The 21,182-nt window shown below is 48.2% G+C and overlaps 2 protein-coding genes across 3 annotated transcripts in view; one reads left to right on the top strand and one right to left on the bottom strand.

Moving 5' to 3' along the window:
• The window catches only part of Cd300lf (CD300 molecule like family member f), a 43,494-nt gene that overhangs the window by 19,027 nt on the left and 3,285 nt on the right, over positions 1-21,182 (top strand). Inside the window, exons 2-5 of one of the 2 annotated variants that reach the window (XM_038325900.1) lie at positions 8,936-9,102; positions 15,263-15,598; positions 17,112-17,229; positions 20,168-20,319. In XM_038325900.1, coding sequence (XP_038181828.1) covers positions 9,060-9,102; positions 15,263-15,598; positions 17,112-17,229; positions 20,168-20,319 — 649 coding nt within the window. In that variant the 5' untranslated portion in view covers positions 8,936-9,059. The remainder of the gene's footprint in view (positions 1-8,935; positions 9,103-15,262; positions 15,599-17,111; positions 17,230-20,167; positions 20,320-21,182) is intronic. The other variant, XM_038325901.1, reaches the window with a different exon arrangement.
• The window catches only part of Rab37 (RAB37, member RAS oncogene family), a 63,164-nt gene that overhangs the window by 17,108 nt on the left and 24,874 nt on the right, over positions 1-21,182 (bottom strand). The gene's annotated exons all lie outside the window — the stretch shown is intronic.

Consider the following 21,182-nt stretch of genomic DNA (forward strand, 5'->3'; position numbering starts at 1 on the left):
TGGGGGACACCAGACTCCGCTAACAACGACTTTAGCTTGAGGACCTCTGCCCCTGGAGTTCTGACCTTTGTCAGAGCCTAACATTTCTCTGACTTCCCTGGCTCCTACCTCATGGGCCATATAAGTGTTTCCCTCAATAAAATTCTTCCACATTTAATTTCGGTGTCTGCTCCTCGGAAGGCCAGACAACATGATGGCTCTCCCACGTGTGTTAGTCCACAAAGCCCCAGATGTGGAAAGCAAGATCAGGATACTTAGGGCAAGCCTTGGGAATAGTCCACAGCATGCCCTGAAACAAACCCTTGCAGAGGACAGTGCCCTACAGAGAGGAAACAGGACAAAGGTCACTCTCCCCTGGGAGGTCAGTCTGAGAGGAAGCGGAGAACCAAGCCTGGGAACTTGGATGAAATGTTTCAAAGGGAACCATGAAGCACATGAGAGAAGTACCCACGAGATGTGAGACTGTGCCCACCCGACTCGAAGAGCAGGAATGGGAGGGTGGGTGAGAAGACAAGGACCTTGGTTTCCAGGTGGACAGAAGCCACTTTCTGAAGACAGTCGCTGGAGGTCTGGAAGGCTTAGGAGAGGCAAACTTCATCTGCGTTCATAAAGACAGAGAGACTGTCTGCGCCTCAGGTCCATGAACCCCAGTCACTTAGGGGCTCTGACTGGCATGGGATGGAATCAGTCTCAGAGGGGGTTGAACATGGCATTGCCTGTGTGATGTTGACTTTGGACCTTTCCTGACGAGGGCTCTTCATCATCTACCTCCCAAATGAAACTCAGCTGGGCTTTTGTTTCCTCCTGGATTGAAAGGCACCATTTAATTGCTTGTGAACAGTGGCTTGGTTAATTTGCATCTCGCATTGAACTTCCCCTGGCTTCACGATGTACTTCCTAGAGAGAATCCTCTAGAGGAGCCTGCATGCATGCCCTGGTTCACTTCCTAGAGGACACAGCAGACACAATCTTTCATCTCCGCCCCCCTTTTCCTTTACAGTGTGAAGAAGCCTGTGGGTCTTGCTTGTCTCACTGTGATGCTTTGACCCTTGTGGACTGTGTGAGTTCTGCTCTTCAGACCCAGCGGAACTCAGGCTTAGGACAGGGCCTGCTCTCAGTTGGTCTTTTTTATTATCAAGAACCTAGCCGGGAGCCGGGCAGTGGTGGCGCACGCCTTTAATCCCAGCACTCGGGAGGCAGAGGCAGGCGGATCTCTGTGAGTTCGAGACCAGCCTGGTCTACAAGAGCTAGTTCCAGGACAGGCTCCAAAGCCACAGAGAAACCCTGTCTCGAAAAACCAAAAAAAAAAAAAAAAAAAAAAAAGAACCTAGCCGGGCAGTGGTGGTGCACACTTTTAATCCCAGCACTTGGGAGGCAGAGGCAGGTGGATCGCCGTGAGTTTGAGACCAGCCTGGTCTACAAGAGCTAGTTCCAGGACAGGCCTCAACACACACATACATCATGCACACACACATACACACACACATCATGCTCTCTCACACACACGCACACACACATCATGCTCTCTCACACACACGCACACACACATCATGCACTCTCACACACGCACACACACATCATGTTCACACACATACACACATGCGCGCACACACACACACATCATGCTTACAAACACATACTACCAATAAGTAATAAAAACAAGTTAATGAGTACTGGTTGGACCCAAACCTCTATGTCAACTGTTTGCATTTCCTCCCTCTCTTCTTCCTTCTCTTCGGCCTTGAGAAAGTTTCACTTGTATCTCAGGTGGCTCACAGTTCCTAATATTGCTGTCTCCACCTCTGAGCTCTGGAGTGGCAGGTGTGTATCGCCATGCCTGGCTGGGTTGCTTTTCTAAGTCATTTTGTTAATGTCTACCTTTATGTCTTCACCATTGTGAGGTAGTTTATAGCAGACCCGCACGTGCCAAAGGTGCTTAAAGGGTCGTGTCTGAGAAAGGGCACAGGACAGAAAGGAAGTGGGGAGGGGGCAAGCCCAGGTCAGATAGCAATCAGTGCATTCAGGCATTACGTTTAGTTTTACCTTCCTGAGTGTCAAGACAAAATGGGGAACTGCGGGTTTCTGTGGTATTTGTGTGACAAAGCCTATTTGACTGATGACCGTTCTCTCCAGACGTGTGACACTAAGAGTCATCAGTGACAAAGTGAGCAGCAGCCTACTTTTGCGGGTGATGCGAAGCTTTGTTGCTGATGCTGGAGCCCCACAGTAAACCCCAGTGCTGCGGAGGGCTGCCCGAGCCCTGGACCACCACTGAGTGTTGCTCTCCTGTGCACAAACCGCTCAGCGGCAACACTGAGAAACTAGGTGATGGGTGGCCGGCCCTCTTTGCTCCTGAAGTGGCTTTAAACGAATTCCTTAAGCAGACAAGAAGTTCAGAAGCCATCAAGATCACTTTGTCTGGAGCTAGGGCTGGGGCTCAGTGGCAGAGCGCTTGCCTTTCCCTTTTCTTTGTCACGGGGAGGAATCTTACGTGACTCACACTTGGATGCGGCTGACTTGAAGTCTGATACTTTGGGTGGTCTTCAGCTGCATAATTAAAAGACTTTAAAAGCAAAGCTGGTTTCCTTGGGGAAAAAGAAATTTTACATTGAGACTGTAGCCTATTGGACTAGGTGGGATGGTGCATACCTCTAATGCCAGCCCTGAAAGGCTAGCACAGGAGGATTGCAGGTCAGAGGCCAGACTGGAGCCACACAGTGAATCAGAGTCCAAGTAGGGCTGCAATGTGACCCTGTCAAACAAACAAACAGAAACAAACACACAAACACCTGCAGCCTCAGCACTCACCCGAGAATGCCCAAGCTTTGAAAACTTTCACTATTTTGGACTTTGAACTAACCAGACTCTAAAATCATATAAGCCAGTTTCTTAGAACAAACTCCTAAATGAAGTTTAATCCTTATTGTCAACTTTACTGAACTGAAGCATCCAGCACTCCTAAAGGACATGCTTGGCTGTGCCTGTGAGGGAATTTCCAGAGAGGATTAACTGAGCTTGGAAGACCTACTCCAAATGTAGGCGGCATACCCCCAGGTTAGAACCCAGATGGAATGGAAGGGAACTTGGAGAAATCCAGGTGGATTCTGGTATTCCCCAGATTCTGCTTCCTGGGTGGCCATGTAGTGATCAGAGTTCCTCTGTTTCACGTTCCCATCCCTCGATGTTCTGCCCAAGATCGTGGGACCAAGTGGTCATGACCTCAACTCTCCCAAGCCATTAGCCAAATAATCCCTTCTTCTCTTAAGTTGTTCAGGCAGTTTGGTCACAATAATGAAAAGCTAGCTAATATACTGTTTGGCCCATGTGCTAGAGAAGTCTGGCAGATGACTTCATGTCCAGTAGCTTGAGAATGGTTGACACCGGCTTGGGTTTAGTAAGCAGACTTCCATAGTGGGAGCAACCAGACGTTTGGAGAGCAATTGACAGTATCAAAGTTACCGATGCAAATTCTTCTGGCTCTCTTTGCAGAAGTGGACCAAGGTATGTTTGATAAAGGGGCTTCACAGGAATGTTCGTTAGAACAAATGACTCAACAAATAGGTACGAAGGAAACAAACTCTAGACTCTGTGTAGTAGAAATGTAGGGATAAAGAAGATGGGCCACGGGGGTGGTTCAGTGGGCAAAACCGCTTGCTGTGTGTATTAGTAACTCTTCTATGGCTGTGAGAAAACGCCTGGACCAAAGTGACTATTAGAAGGGAGGGTTTACTGGGGCTTGTGGTTCTAGAGGGTAAGAGGCCATCATGGCAGGACAGAAGTGTGGCTATGACCAATCCTTGGGTGCTTCACAGAGCATCTCGGGGCCAGGCATCCTCTCCATCATGTTAGACACACAGCCATGACCAATCCTTAGACACACAGCCATGACCAATCCTTGGGTGCTCCACAGAACATCTCAGGGCCAGGCTTCCTCTCCATCATGCAACACAGCTCACAGTGCCTTAGACTGCTGAAGCCAGACATCAGCGTTTCCCTTTCTGATGGTGCTTCTTTCATAGGACGGTTTTTCTCACGACAGACAATAGCATGTTGGGTGGTGTGAGCTTTGCATCTGCTGTGGGACAATGGTCTTGCACCCTCTAAAGATTTGTCAGTTTCATTGGTTTAATAGAAGGCTGATTGGCCAGTAGCCAGGCAGGAAGTATAGGCAGGGTGATGTGGGAGTCCCCTCTGTATGCTGTGATTACCATTAATGAATAAAGAAGCTGCTTTGGACCTATAGCAGGGCAGAACTTAGGTAGGTAGGGAAAACTAAGCTGAATGCTGGGAGAAAGGAAGCAGAATGAGGGAGAAGCCATGTAGCCCCACCAGAGACAGGTGCAGGACAGAACTTTAGCCAGTAAGCCACTGCCACGTGGCGATGCACAGATTAATAGAAATGGGTTAAATTAATATGTAAGAGTTAGCCAATAAGAAGCTAGAGCTAATGGGCCAAGCAGTGATCTAATTAATACAGTTTCTGTGTGATTATTTTGGTTCTGGGTGGGCAGGACGAACAAGCGACCTCCTTCCAACAGTGGGGGACCAGAAACAGGAGAATTCTGAGAAGATGAAAAGCTCAGTCTGCAATTGTCACCCAGACACAGAGGAAGCAAGATAAGAATGCCTCACTGATAAAAGATACCAAGCCATGAGGCTAAACAGACAAGAATTATGGGCTAATCTAAGATATAAGAGTTAATAAGAAGACTGAGCTAATAGGCCAACTAGTTTATAATTAATGTAGGCCTCTGTGTGTTTCTTTGACTGAACATCTTGCAGAACTGGATGGGACAGAAGCCTCTGTCAACAGACATCAGTTTGCCCATCTGAGTTCTGGGAAAGACTACGCATTTCTGTAGGAAGACAGTAGATGTGTGAACTATTAACCTCAAAACTAACAATGATCTCTCCTGTTGACGAGATTAGGGGCAATTAAATTCTTCCTGTTGTCTCCTCTATTTCCTAAAATGAGTGTGTTACTTTAGTAAGTTAGACAAATGAGCTATTTTGAAGTTTTTATTTTATTTTTAATTACACGTGTTTGTGTGTTTGCTTGTGGGTATGTGCACATGTGTGCACCTGCACGTGGAAGCCAGAAGAGGGTGTTACATCTCCTGGAACTGGAACTGGATAGTTGCCCAGTCTGTGCTCTTAAACGTGAGCCATCTAGGCAAAGGTACTATTTTCAGTTAGAAGCCGCAAGAGCTCCACAGTTCCCTGGGCTGACTGTGATCTGAACAGCATTAAGAAAACAGTGAGAAGGGAGCTGCAGGAAGGGAGGCAGGAGGAGCCACGTGCAAGTGCTGGGAGGGAGACAGATGGGAGTGCACAGGAGTCAGGAGCAGCTTAGCTTTTCTCTAACAGAACTATAATGCGGCAGAGAACTGCTCCAAACTCAAGGGCACAATCTGAGTCAGAACTTGGCCTTGGTGATCATGTTGTCCTCACCTGGGCTCCCTGACATGTCTAAGGTCTGCTGGCTGGTGGCCAGAGCAACTCAGCTCTTCCCTCTTTGTCTCTGGTGCCCACCCGGCAGGCCAGCAGGTTCCTGGCAGAAGCAGGAAGTGCAGAAGGAAATATGGGGCCCTAAGCTAAGAGTGGGGCCCCACACATCCCTCTTTGCTGTATTCAGAGCAGGCAGAACAGATCACGAGTCTGCCACGGGCTCAAGGGGAAGCAGACCCTCTCTTTAGAGAGGTAAGGAGATGTGATCCAAGGGAAGAATAACTACAGAGCCACTTCAGGCCTGAAGCAGACACAATCAACGCTGAAAGGAGCCCCATCTAGTTAGGGGTGTGACAATTCAGCTCCATGGGCTACAAGACAAAGCTCTAGAAGCCCTGCTAACTGCAGCTGAGGAGGGGAGCTGGAGGGTAAAGAGCTCCAGCCCCAGCTGTGGTGGCAGGGTCAGCATTCGGGGGACATGTCCGAGGCAGGATGGCTGACAGTCACTTCTAGTCACTGAGAGACCTAATTCCGTGGGTTATTTTCAAGTCTAACAGTTTTTACAAAAGATTTATTATTTGTGTGTGTGTATGTGTGTGTGTGTGTGTGTGTGTGTGTGTGTGTGTGTGTGACTGACACATGTATGTGCCCGTGAAGGCAAATAAAGAGCATCAGACCCCCTGGAGCTGGAGTACCAGAGGTTGTGAGCTGTTGACATGGATACTGGGAACCAAACTCAGGTTTTCTGGAAGACATCATGCTCTTTTGGTTACTGAGCCATTTCTCTAGACCCTATTTTTAATTTTGTATATGTGTCTATGCCTGGGTATGGGTAGTGCGTATGAGTGCAGGTGCCCATGACGGCCAGAAGAGGGCGTAAGATTCCCCTCAAATTGTAGTTCCAGATAGCTGTGAGCTACCTAACGTAGGCGCAGGAAACTGAACCTGGGTCCTCTGTGAGAGCAGTATGCGGTTTTAACTGCTCAACTATCTCTCTAGCATCTCCACCTGGCTTAGCCTTTGGCTATTAGCCTCCATAGTACACTTTTCCCTTTTATTTTTACTTATTTGTTTGTTTGTTTGGTGCATCGTGGGAGGGAGTGGGGCAGTGTGTGTTTGCCACAGCATGTGTGTGGTGGTCCTAAGATAGTCTGCAGGAATCAGACTGTCTCCTGCCACAGTGTGGGTCTTAGGAACTGAACTCAAGTCATCAGGCTTGGTGGCAAGTGCCTCCACTCACTGGGCCCCCTGGCCGGTTCTGCAGTGACCTTCTGGTGGAACTTCTAGAGTGGGATAGATGCAGTCTGGACCCGGAGCCTTAGGCGAATGACAAGCTCTCCCCACTAAGGAACCGCCCTCTCGGTCAGGGGCGCTTCCCCACAGGAATGGGGTGAGTCCCAAAAAAATCATGTGTAGTTTTCAAGTCCAAAAGGATCAAGAGGGCAAACATGTATCCTTACATCCAGAAGAACCCTATGGACAGCACACAAATGCACAGGAACACATAGGCACATATACATATACACAGATAGGCATGTTACATATACATATAACATTACCTATCACATACAGACAATACACATGTATACACAGCTCCCTCCACAAGAAATAATACATACAATGTGTGAGTGTGTGTGTGCGCATACACGTGAACATATTTTTTTCATTTTTTGGTTTTTGAGACAGGGTTTCTCTGTGTAACAGCCCTAGCTGTCCTGGAACTAGCCCTGTAGACCAGGCTGGCCTCGAACTCACAGAGATCTACCTGCCTCTGCCTCCCAAGTGCTGGGGTTAAAGGCGTGCGCTGCCACTGCCCAGCTTTATCTTTTTTTTTTTTTTGAATGCACATTTTGTAAACATAGTTCTTTAGGGAAGGGAGACTCTTCAATTGTCCATTCTATAGGAACTCACGTCTAGCCTGAACTTACTAAGTGGTTGAGGCTGGCCTTGAACTCCTGACCCTCAGGTGTGCACCACCACTAATACCTTCAATGCCCTGTTTCTCCAGTGGGGATATGGCAGCCTGGGAGGTGACTGAGTTATGCCGAAATCAATGGCCAAGCCAGGGTCTGGGCCTCTAATAGGCCTTTGAGGACATGGGGCTCCTGAATACCCCGACTCTCTCAGAATCCACAGAGGTCCTTGCTTAAGGGGTAGTCTCTCCTCGTCACTCTAAGACGGTGTTCTTGATTCAAAGGTTCGCCCTCCATCTTGGATGGGTCAATCTGAGAGAACTAGAATCAGGGTCTGGCCATAGGCTCCTGACAGACAGCTGTTTGTGTGTTTGCTTTTTTCTTCCTCCTGGACCCTCTATGAGCCCACCCCTTGGTTTCCAGGGCACCCCTGGCCTGATGATCACTTCCTTTAAAGTCATCCCCTATGCTCTACAGAGGACACCTCCCTCAGCATACCCGAGCAGTGCCCTGGGCAGAGACCTGTTCCATCAACAATGGCCACGGAGACTTCTGAGCCCATGTTGACTTTGCTTTATGGTCTAGGAACATGTAAAGTAAGTGGCCATCTCTGGCCACATCCTGGAAAGGCTGTGGCTTATCAGCAGCTAGAGTTTTCAGTGTAAACAACCCTCCCATAAGCCTCCTGTAGCCTGGCTAGCCTGACCAGGGCTCGAGGGCACTGTGAAGCCAAGGTGTCACAGGGTGTGTGCGGCACCTACCAAAAGAGACTCCTCTCTAAGGGCTTTCTGGAAAGGAATGTGTGTGAGAGACCTCAAGACTGCTCTTTGTTCCCTTCGGATTTGCAGGAATGGATACTTTGAAGAGGGTGTGGGAGCAAAGCTTAGGAGTTATGAATAGCAAACTGGTTTCTTTGGGGGTGGGGTAGCCATAGGGTGTTCACTAAAGTTCTAGGGAATTGGGTTAACCAATCCAGTAGGCTGGGACAGATCGGCTGCGTGTTCTCAAAGCAGAACCCCACCCTCCTCCACGACTCTGGGTAGATAGATTCCTGTTCATATATCCTAATTACCTGAGGCCCTCTCTTTGCAATTTTGTAGGGGTTCGGGGTGCTGCAGACCAAACTCAGGGCCTTGCTTACATTAGGCAGGAGCTCTGCTACTGAACAATACCCTCTTCCCTTTTTTTAGACAGGTGCTGTTACATAGCCCCGGCTAGCCTTCAACTTACTATGTAGCTCGGTTTCTTGTCAAACTTTCAGCTCCCCCCACCCTGTTTCTGCCCCTTGAGTTCTGGACCTACAGCTGTGCCCCAACACCCCTGATGAGGCTGGGTTTTGACACTGCCTCAGCTTCCTCCATTCCAGTAACTTCTAGAATCTCTCTGCTGATACCCTTCAGTCTCTGGTCTTCTGGGCTCGAATCGCGGGATCTGTAGATACAGAGCAGAAGGCCCCTGGTTCTCTTCTCAGAGAAGTCATTCTGGCTCCGGGCAGGGTGGTGTTTCTCAAAATCGACTTCTTGCATTCCATTTCACTCGCTCTACCTCGTTCCTCTTTTGGTTTTATTCACCAGTGGGAAGTAGCCGAAGGAGGAAGTGCTGGGGTGAGAGTGAGGGAAATCGGAGTACCCAGGAGCGGAGCATGTAGCCTGCGCTCGCAGACAGGCTCCACCAAGGAAGGCAGAAGGGTGTGAGAAGATGCACTTGGCGCTGCTGGTCCTCGTCCTCTCCTGGATCTCAGGTGAGCTTGCAGATTCCTGTGAATACTTCAGCAACTAGAGGAAGCTCGGGAACCAGGGAGCCCAGCAAGGTGTCATTCACATACTGCCCCATTGTTGTGGGGGCCTTCGTGGCAGAAACACTGAGCCCTTAAACCCAGTCCCAGGCACAGTTCCAGACCACCACGGTGTTGATCATATTTAAGGCAGACACCCTGATGGGCCCCCACTGGTATTGGAAAGATGGCAGAGCCCTGGTTGCTCAGGAGAATCCACGAGGGTGCTGGGCTGTCATCTTGTGACCGTGCTCCTTTAAGGGAAGGCTGTGGGGAAGAAGTGAGTGTGGGAGTAGGGGCCTGAGGGAAGGAAAGAGGGGACCTGATGTACAAAACAAATGGAGGGATGACTGACAGCAGCTGGGACGGAAGAAAACAGCAGAAATGGTGGGGGGCCTGAAAAAGGTGAAGAGGAGGCAGGAGACAAGGCCAAGGGAGGGCTGGCAGCAACTTTCTGGTGTATTTCTTGTGTTTTGTAACGGGGGCCGCTCCCTATGTAGCCAAGACTGGCCCTCTAACTAGTGATCCTCCTGCCTCAGCCTCTGTCTCCAAAAAGATTTTCATTATGATTAATAACAGTATCAGACAGAATTAGGGTGCAGAAGGGGGTTTTCTTGTGTTGGGGTTATAGGCTGCGCCATCACTTTTGATCTGATGAAGCTCTAAGTGGATGGATACAGTTTTGATTTCAAACGAAGAGAATTTTCTGTTGAACACAGTGATATAGTTCTAGGTGTGGTGGCTCACGCCTTTAATCCCAGCACTCAGGAGGCAGAGGCAGATGGATCTCTGTGAGTTCGAGGCCAGCCTGGTCTACACACCAACTCCAGGCTAGTTAGGGCTATACCATGAGGGTCCATCTTGTAATAAATCGCACAAAATAATGGGTTCATCGTGTCATTTTTTTCATGTGTGTATATCATGTACTTGGACCACGGTTTTCTCTTGTCTTCTCCTTCATTTCTGCTGATTCCCCTCCCTTTCTAAACAACCCCTTCCACTTTCATGTCTATTTTGTTAAAGAAAAAGTCTAGATTTTTGCATATGAGGGGAAACATGTGTTATTTGTCTTTTTGATCTGATGGCCAGTTAAATGTATTTGCTTGCCAACATAATCATGCATATATTTATCCATTCACCTGTCATTGGACTTTGGTCCATGGCTTGGTTGCTGTGGCTAATGCTGCCGTATATAAATAGATTTACAGTTGCTTAACCTGTGGGTTGCGACCCTGCTAACAAACCTCTATCTCCAAAAGTATTCACATTTTGAGGCATAAGAGTAGCAACATTACAGTTATGAAGTAGCAACAAAAATAATTTTATGGTTGGGAGTTACCACACCATGAGGAACTGTATTAAAGGGTCCGCAGTCTAAGGAAGGTTGAGAACCAGTGCTCTGGTGCATGCAGACCACAGAAGGGGTTTTCTTGTTTCATAGTCTGGTGGTTTCCACTGTGCCATTGGGATGCTCCTCTTGGTTTGAAATAGTATTAGCAAAAGGCTTTCAATTTTATACCCCTAGTGCAGGCATTTCCCAGGACTCTAGAATCTTACAGCCAAGCGCGTACTCAGCTTTCATATTTAGAAATTGACATTTCAAATGTGGAGGCTGGAGAGATGGCCCAGCAGTTAAGAAGGCTTGTTTCTTTTTCAGAGGAGCCAAGTTCAAGGCCTAGCACCCAGTATTGGGTTTCTCACAACTGCCTGTAACTCCAGCTCCAGGGGATCTGATGCCCTTTTTGGATTCTGTGGGAACTTACAGTCACATACACATACCCATAAACCCATACACACACACATATGCACATAAAAAATAAAGAAATCCATGCATATTAAGACCCCAACTTAAAGAGAAAGAAGAAAAGAAAGGAAGAAATAAAAATTTTAAATGGCTTGATCAAATCTTCCCAGATCCCTGTTTTCCCTGAGCTTTCCTGTCTTATTGTTTGGCAATTCCAGATTTTCTTAGTACTCAGGCCAAACCTGGGGGCACCCATCTCCAATGACCTCCTCCCCGACTTTGAATTAAAATCCTAAATCCTTGCAGATAGCTTACTAGGTAATCACCACCTGATTCCTTTCTGCATAGCATCCCTGGTCCCCCCCCAACCTTTTCTCCCTTGCATCCTTGCCTGGATCAGCTCCCTTCCCCACATGGCTTTGAACACACTAGGTTTGCTTGGCCTCAGAGTTTTCTGTCCTGTTTGCTTTGAGTGCTCTTCCCTAGGTGGTACCAGGCTCCCAACTTCCTCCCTGTCTTCATTTCTCACTGTGGTCTTCACTGGGGAAATTAAATAAATTAATTAAAACGTCTGTTCCTGCTGGGGTCTGGCCCACTCCACTCAGGAGGTGTAGACAAAGGGAGTGGTGTTCTAGATCATCCTCACCTACAGAGTCCAAGACTTGAATATGTGAGACTCTGCCTCAAAAGGAAAGCACACAGAAACAAATCGAGTCCCACCCCACCCCGCCATCGTCTGTGCCTCCCTCCCACATCTTAGTAGAATGGAAGCTCCCAGAGGGCAGAGACCTTTGTCCCTAAAGCCATAGTGGGTGTGATTTAGGCAAATAACAAGCAGGAGCTGCAGAAATGAATGTGTCCTTTAGAATAGTTGTTTACAACATTGCTCTTCCCGATTGTCTGCCTTTCTAGAACTGAACAACTAAGATGATTATCTTTTCTTTAAAGATTTTATTTACTGTGCGGTGTGTGTGTGTGTGTGTGTGTGTGAAAGAGAGAGAGTGCACACATGTGTGCAGATGCCAGAGGAGGCCAGAAGAGGGTCTTGGATCCCCTGGAACTGGAACTACAGGCCATTGTGAGCTGCCCGATGTGGGTGCTCAGAACTGAACTTGGGTTCTTTGCAAGAGCAATGTGTGTTCTTAGTCTCCAAGTCATCTGATGGCTCTTCAGAATGTTAGCTATGGCATGATCACATGACCAAAATGAACTGTAAACACACACCCGTGTAAAAACTAAGAATACAAATGGACATGATAATAACATTAATAATCCCTAAAAGGTAGGAATGATCTAAATGTCTGACCCATCCATTTTGATTTATTCTTCAACGAAACACTGCACACCCACACCATAGAACATTATTCTGTTAAAACCAGACTGAAGTATTAGTGACACAGGCTACGGTATGGATGGACCTCAAACGCGCAATGCAGCGGGAAGAAGCCAGCTACCACCGTACACTGTGTGATGTGTTTCATATGAGATGTGCAGATAGGTGAGTCCATGGGGCCAGGAAGGGGATCAGGGTTAGCAGCGAGAGGGCTGCGAGACAGGCACCCAGGGAGGCAGCTGTCAGTGGTGTGAGACAGCTCTTCATGCCGGCAAAAGAAAAGGAAGTTCTCAGCCTGGGAAGCTGGCTCAGGGGTTAAGAGCACTGACTGCTCTTAGAGAGGATTCAGGTCCAGTTCCAGGGGACCTGAGACCCTATGTCACCAATGCACATAAAATACAATTAAATAAATTATTGTAAAAAGAGAAGAAGTTCTGGAGTTAGACAGCAGAGATGGTCATAAAGCTGCGGAGGTCCTAACAACCACCGGGCTGGGTGTGTCACTGTGTGTGAACTATGTATCAGTTTTAAATATTCTTTTTTTAAATTTATTTATTTATTATGTATACAATATTTCGTCTGTGTGTATGTCTGCAGGCCAGAAGAGGGCACCAGACCTCATTACAGATGGTTGTGAACCACCATGTGGTTGCCGGGAATTGAACTCAGGACCCTTGGAAGAGCAGGCAATACTCTTAACCACTGAGCCATCTCTCCAGCCCCTATGTATCAGTTTTAAAGGCAGAACAAGACGGATCCCAGCTTGAAATGTGCAACAGTCCAACAAACAGTCCAACACCTTCCTCCAGGCTGGGAGGATTGAACCCAGGACCTCACATATGCCAAGCAAGCACTCTAACAACCAAGTTATATACTCAGTCCCCGTGTTCTTGCTTTTTATGAGACAAGGTTTCCCTACATAGTCCAGGCTGGCCTTGAACTTGCTGCATAGTTCACACTGGCTTCTAGAAGTGCTAAGATTACAGGCATGTACTACCATGCCTGGAGCATGGGTCTTTGTTGTTTTTTACATTTATTTGTGTTTATGTGTGTGTGGTGGTGGTGTGTAGTGTGTTGTGTGTATGTGTGGTGTGTTGTGTGTGCGTGTGTGTTGGGGGCATTTGTGTGAGTGGTTGTGGATGTGGAGGTCAGAGGACAACTTTCAGGAGCCTGTTCTTCCTTCTACAATATGGGTCCTAGGGATAAACCAAGGCCATTAGGCTTGGTGGCAAGTGCCTTTACCCACTGAGCCATCTTACTAGCACCCAAAAATTATTCTTGTAAAGAAACATTTAAGTGTCCTCTGCATCTTGCTAAGGTGGGAACACAACATGTATCTCCAGAAGAAACCTCTCTCACTTGTGACACTGCAAGGCAGGACAGTGTGGAATCAGCATGGAGTGGACACAGGTCAAAGGGGCAGAATGGAAAATCCATCTGGAACTCACAAGCGAGAGACTGTCTCTAAGAATAAGGCAGAGGGGTTAGAGCCATTAAGAGTACTTGTTCTTGCAGAGGGCTCATTTCCCAGCAGCCACACAATGACACACACCATCTGTAACTCCAGTTTCTGGGGACCTGACACCCTCTCCTGGCCTCTGAAGGCACCAGGCATTCATGCGGTACACAGACAGAGGCAGGCAAAACATGCATACATATAAAATAAAAGTCAATTTAAAAAGAATGAGGCAGAGAATGATAAAACAAGACACTCATGCTTTCCTCTGCTGTGTGCATATTAACTCCAGCTCATGCATTAAACATACATGTGTCCCCACCTATACACCACACGTGCTCACACATATGCATTCATATTGAGTATAAAGAAGTGAGGTAGAGTAAGTGGTTTTTGACTCAATCTCATTAGTAGCCCAGGCTAGCTTTAAATTCATGATCCTCCTGCTTCAGCCTCTTGACTGCTGGGATTAGGTGTGTGTAGCACCACACTAAGTAACACCACACCTATCGGTGCCACACCTGGCAGCATCACACCGGACAATACCACACTGGCAACACTATACCTGGAAACACCATACCTGGCAGCACCACACCTGGCAACACAACACCTGGTAACACTACACCTGGCAATACCACACCTGGCAGTGCCACACCTGGCAGCACCACACCTGGCAATAGTACACCTGGCAATACCACACTTGGCAGTGCCACACCTAGCAACACCACACCTGGCAGCATCATATCTGGTAGCACCACACTTGGCAGCACCACATCTGACAGCAACACACCTGGCAGCAACACATCTGGCAACACTACACCTGGCAATACCACACCTGGAAGTACCACACCTGGCAGTGTCACATATGGCAGTACCACACCTGGTAGCACCACACATGGCAACACCATATCTGGAAACACCACACCTGGCAGCACCACACTGGCAATACCACACCTGGCAACACTATCCCTGGCAATACCACACCTGGCAGCACCACACCTGGCAATACCACACTGGCAGTGCCACACCTAGCAGCACCACACCTGGCAGCATCATATCTGGTAGCACCACACCTAGCAGCACCACACTTGGCAGTACCACCTGGATGTTGTTTATATGTTATATGTTGTTTATAGACATGTTTATATATACATATATACACATGTATATATACATATATGTGTATACACACATATATCTTATATGGTGCAGGGAGGGCAGATGTTCAGATGTTCAGGACAAACCCGGGGTTTTGCCCATACTAGAGTCTCTATGTAGTCCTGGCTGTCCTGGAACTTGCTTTGTAGGCCAGGCTGGCCTTAAATTCAGGGACATCTGCTGTCTCTGCTAACTGAGTGGTGGAATTAAAGTCTTGCTCCACCATGCTTGGCCATTTTTTTTTTCTTTTGAGAGCTGTAATTGATCAAGAATTTTTCTGACTCCTCTTGACTCAGCTGAATGTTGAGGGACAGCAGGCAGCCTGTCTTGGAGAAGGGGTGTTCTCTGACCACTATTCAATTAATCATGCTTTTGGAATTGGCACTGTATGCCCTTGGAGTGGGAGATCAGTGGTCCACGGGTTTATATTTTCCAGGCTGCTCCACTGCTCAGGATATTACAGGTCCAAACATGGTGAGCGGTCATGAGCAGGGCTCCTTGACTGTGCAGTGCCGTTATGGCTCCTACTGGAAGAATTACCAGAAGTACTGGTGCCAAGGAGCTGATTGGAAAACATGTGAGATTCTGGTTAAAACGGATATGGAGAAGTTGGTGAAGAAGGGCCGTGTGTCCATCAGGGATAACCAGACAGACTTCATCGTCACAGTGACCATGGAGGAGCTGAGGATAAGCGATGCCGACATTTACTGGTGTGCAATTGAGAAATTTGCATCTGATCCCAAATTTAAGGTTAATGTGAATATTGGCCCAGGTAAGAGTGTGTATACATCTCTCCGGGTGCCCTTTTTGGTCCCTCAGGTCTCACCTAAAGGAATTAGCTGTCACTCATGAGCTGTTGCACTGTGCAGGAGGTCGAGTCCTGAAGTTGCCCTTGATAGACTGCTTGGGGTTGGGACAGAGCTTCTCTTAAACACCTCCTGACTCCCAGGCTTCCAGGCACTTCTCTTCCTCTTCTCTGCATGGCTCTATCTTTAGTCTATGGCCAAGAGAGGACAGGGAGGTGGCTCATAGGCCAAAGGTACCACTTTCTGTGGTTCCTGGAGTTGCAGTTCCTGCCAACGCTTTCCTTGAGTCCCATGGGGCGTCCAAGGAGCTCAGGGTGCCATCACCTGGTGCTGTGCTCACCCCCAATCTATCCATCCTGAGGGAAACCGTACCAGCCTAGTTGGGGTGTGGTGATCCAATTTTCAAGGTCTAGAAAGGCCTTTGCACACAGTTGCTTTTCTGATGTCTGCAGTCTCCCGAGGAGCCCATTTGTGCCTTTAGCCTAATGGTATTCTTTATGAGTGTTTCCAGAATGCGAAACTCATGGTGGTGGTGGTGGTGGGTCAGCTCTGAGGTCTTCGTGCATCAGCTTAGAGAGGTTTCTCTCTTGAGCTCTGCTCTGCCACCCTCAGACAGGCTGCTAGCACCAGGCCATAGGGCATCTGTAGGGTGCAGATGGCAGATGAAGGCAGGGCTACCACCTCCAGGACTCCCTGAGGTTCAGTATGGCGCAAAGCTTGCAGTATCTTGCTGAACCCCAACAATACTCTTGGAAAAAGGTATCCCCATTATTGAAACTTAACTTGTCCCAAGTGTCTTTCTGACTGTTAGGATTTTCTTTTTGCTATCAAAAGATTTTTACTTCTTTCATGTATATAGACAGGTGTTTTGACTGCATGCATGTGCACCACATGTGTGTCAGGTGTCCATGGAAGCCAGAGGAGGGCATCAGATACCCTAGAACAGATGGTGATGAGACATCATGTGGGTGCTGGGAACTGAACCTGGATCCTCTGCAAGAACACCGTGTGCTTTTAACTGCTGAGCCATCTCTCCAGCCCTAATATTAGTTGTCCCCCCACCCCCGCAGTATGGCCATGACCTTAGAAGTTTTGAAACTAGGTTATGTTAGCCACTTTTCAAGTTCCCTGTCTATTCCTGTCCTTGTCTGATAAAGCTGCAGGGAAGGGTTGGCTGAGGCACTGTCATAGCAATTGGGGTATTCAGCTGGGTTTCAGCTGCTCTTGTTCTGAGGCTCTCCCTGGCTCCCTCCAGGGTTCCACCATGCCCCACCCCGGACTTGTACCCAGTCCTACCTACCTCAGAAGCTCTGGGCTCTCTTAGAAGTCAAGAGGATAGTAGCGGTTCAGCTATAGTTGCTTGCCACAGCCCTGCTCCAGAGTCCTCTGGTTGGGATGGCCCACACTCCCTCGCAGGCTCAGAGCAAGAGCAGACTGTGATGGGTGATGGAATAGCGTTGTAATCTGTCTTGTGCCAAGCACCCACTACAGCACTGACCACGCTCCCCACCACCTCCGCCACCACCATGTTCACAGAGACCGTTGCTACGAAGACCACCATGTTCTCAATGATGACCAACTACTACTCTGATGGCAGGTAAGCCAGTTTGGATGATGCTGTCCTCTGTGGTCCAATTAGCCCCAAGTCTTCTAATAGTGGAGTTTCTGAAGTCTCAGACTCCATCTGTATAGTTAAGGATGCTGGCCCTCCCAACTTGCCTTCAGCTCCCAGTGAGCCCTCATCCTGGAACAGAGGGTAGTTTATAGGTTTGTTGGTCCATTTGTTCGTTCATTTAGCCTACTTTAACTGGAGCTAATTTCTTACTGGTGGGCCTGTGTTGGGTTCTAGGGATATGGAAGTGGTGCTCGGTGGGAGAGAGATATCCATAGGAAGTCAGCAACAACAGCATGGCTAGCTGATGTGTGTGTGTGTGTGTGCGAGGGGGGGGGGAGGATTGTCAGGCCACAGGGATGGCTTTTGGTCCAACTTCTAGGAGGTCATGGAGAACTTGTGGAGAATTTGATTCCCTAGAGCTATTTAAATGGGTGTTAAGGGGGTGGAGAGATGGCTCAGTGAAGAGGACCTGGGTTCGATTTCCCAGCATTCACATGCCGGTCACAACCATCTGTGACTCCAGTTCCAGGGGATTCAATATCCTCTTTGGCCTCTGAGGACACGCACACATGCACACACCACACACGCACACACACACACACACACACACACACACACACACACAAAATAGTCGAATTACTGCTAAAATAAGAACCGTGATATTGGTGATGTTGGTAGGTCCTCAATGTCTCTAGACCATGAGGAAGCTTATGAAGGGATTTCTTTCCCCTTCCCTCCCTTTCATTTTCTACCCTCCCTCCCACCCCCGCCACAGAGTCTCCTGCAGCCCAGACTGACCTTCAATACACCGTGGAGCTGAGGTTGACCTTGAACTTCTGGTCCCCCTGCCTCTATGCTGAGTGTTAGGAGTACAGGTGCAGGCCCCCACATACTACTTAAGCCTGTGGTTCAGTTCAGAGCCTCATGCATGCTAGTCAAGACCTCTTCCAGCTGAACTATATCCTCAGCCCTGCCTAAAGTTACCTTTGGCTCAGCCTGTGATCACACCATGAAAGGGATGGATACATACGAATGTATCCATTTGATAGAAGTAGAAACATACTAGATGGCTTCCTCTGTGAATCTTGATTCTTTTTTTTTTTTTTTAATAACGTCAGAACCTGGTTTATTCTTTAGCAACCTGTCTAGACCCCTGCAATCAAAGAACTTTCTTGAATCTCTTCTCGTTTCTAGTTTTTGCTTTCTTTGTTCTCATAACTTTGCATTTATTTATTTTTAATTAATCAATTAATGTATTTTATGTATAGGAGGCTTTTGTCTGTGTACCGCTGTGTGTGCCTGGTGTCCTCAGAGGCCAGAAGAGGGAGTTGGATCCCCAGGAACTGCAGTTGGAGATGGTGATGAACCGCCATGTGGGTGCTGGGAATCAAACCCAGGTCTTCTGCAAGAGTAGTGCTCTTAACCACTGAGCCATCTGTTCAGCCTCTTGACTGTGCTTTTGCATCATCCAAGGGCCCCTACTGCAGTCCTTTCCACAAAGCCTCATGGAAGATCCCCAGTCTTTCTCCCATCAGGAACCCCTTCACTCCTCTTCCCGCTTTGCCCTCTGTTTTGAGACTTTTGTTTGTTTCTGTTTTGCAGTGTTGAGGACTGAACTCTGGGCCTCAGCACCAACTAGGCAAGTGCTCTATTATAGAGCTACTCCCATGGCCTTCCAAACGGCTTTTAATTAGTAGTAACTGATGATTGCTCCCCCCTCCACCGTGTGTGTGTGTGTGTGTGTGTGTGTGTGCATGTGTGGGCGTGTGTGGGCGTGTGTGAGCGTGTGTGGTCCAGACCTCTAGTGTCGTTCTTCAGGTGATGTCTTTTTAATTTTAATTTTTATTTTTGAGTCAGAGTCTCTCATTAGCTGGCACTCACCAAGCAGTCTAGCCTGGCTGACCAGGAAGCTTGGGGGTGGGGGTGGGGGTTTCTCCTGTCTCCACCTCCCAGCACCAAAATCGTAGGAGCATATCACCGTGTCTGGCTTCTCAATGTGGGTTCTAGGGGTTGAACTCAGGACTTCATACTTGTAAATCAACTATTTTGTTGACTAAGCCATCTCCCCAGACTGCTTTTTCTTATAAGGTATTAGATTAAAGCCCATCCCCATGACCTCACTTAGAGACCCATCTTCAAATCCAACCACAGGTACCAAAGGGAGAATCAGTCCCAAGCCTTTCTTCTAGCCTCTGTGGCTGGAAGCAATGATTTTTTTATTTATATATTTTTAGAAAATATTTATTTTTATTTTATGTGTATGAGTACTTGCCTACATGCATGTCTGTATACACACGGGATACAGGAGGGCATCCCATCCCCTGGAAATGGACAGTTGTGAGCTACCATGCGCAGACACTGGGAATGAAAACTAGGTTCTCTGCAAGAACAGCAAGAACTCTTAATCACTCAGCCCCTCTCCAGCCTAAGTTGGCAGCAATGTGGATGTACTTGATTTGTAACTGTGTTACTTAAGTTCCTGGCCCTGTCATATGGCTTCTCCCTATATGTGTTCAAATCTCTCTCTCTCTCTGTAAGGAGTGCTGGTATGCACCTGTAATCCCAGCACTTGGGAAGCAGAGGCAGGAAGGTCAGGAGTTTAAGGTTGTCCTCATTTATATTGAGTTTAAGGTTAGCCTGGGCTACCCAAGATTCTGTCTTTAAAAAACAAAACCAGTGAACCAGTGAGGGCCTGCCTAGGATCTGGGAAGCCTGACTCAAGCCTCTGGTTGGACGGTTCTTGTGAGGCTTCTAGACACAGGCTTTGAAGGAACCCAGAATGAGAATCCTCTGACTGGAAACCAGAGTTCTGCAGGTCATAAGGTGTTGATCCTGCCCCTGCCGCCAGGTGGTTGGGATTCGGTTCAGATGATGAGAGGCACAGGCCTGGGTACCTATGTCTCCTGCCTGTTCCTTCTAGTCCTGTCGGTGACAGCGATGACAGCGGTGACCACGGAGGCGGTGATGTCCTGGGTCTCAGTGTGCTCCTCCCGGTCATCTCTGCCGTGCTGTTCCTTCTCCTGCTGGTGACCTCGCTCTTTGCTTGGAGGATGATGAGGAGACAGAAGAAAGGTGAGATTGTCTGGCCCCAAGGCTGGGGCTGGTTGGGTGGTGTGGGCTTATGGCTGGCCCTGCCATCTGAGAGCTGGCCTGAGGGACTATCCAAGCAGTCTGGGAGAGGCTGTGCCAGGAAGGCCACCACCAGCTAGTAGTCCAAGAGGCTGGAGATGATCTGGAGCTTGAACTTCCCTGGGAAGATTTGGGGTCAGCTGCCTGTTCTGCACACACTTGCTCCTCTCTGATCTGCCTTCTTCCCTGTTTCCTAGTTTGAGTCAAGGTGGCAGAAGTTGCAGTGACTTTAGGAGGGCAGTCCACTCTAGGGAGATGTGGTTGTGAAGGAGGTGCCAAGCTCACATGGGAGAAGAAAGACACACACACACACACACACACACACACACAGTATCCGTGTATGTGTGATCTACCCATACATGCGCGAATATGAGTTTCCAGGCATCAGGATCAATGTGATCCCAGCTTCTGCTTGTTCCCTGCCCATCAGCCCCTTCTCAGGCTGAACTACTTGTTCTAGGTGGCCCTGCTTTTCAGGAAGAGCCTCCCCGCCCCCCTACCCCTCAGAATCACAAGGTCTCTCAGATCACAAGGTCTGGCCTCAACCAAGCCCTTTCCTGTCTGGCTTCACTTCCACATTCTCAAGAAGTTGTAGAAAGTTTCTCAGAATGCCCAGGGACCTGAGGTGTTCCCATCGCCCACCCCTACTCCTACCTCCTCTCACATCTCCCCCACTCCGTCTCCACCCTGAGCCTAGGAGACTTACATCTCAGAAGACAGACTTTTTGTTCGTTTCAAGACAGAGTGAGTGCCAGGACTGCACAGTGAGACCCTGTTTCAAAAAACAAACGAACAAGCAAACAAGC

Source organism: Arvicola amphibius, chromosome 4 (genome assembly GCF_903992535.2).
Source record: "Arvicola amphibius chromosome 4, mArvAmp1.2, whole genome shotgun sequence".
In the NCBI taxonomy this organism is placed as follows: Eukaryota; Metazoa; Chordata; class Mammalia; order Rodentia; family Cricetidae; genus Arvicola; species Arvicola amphibius.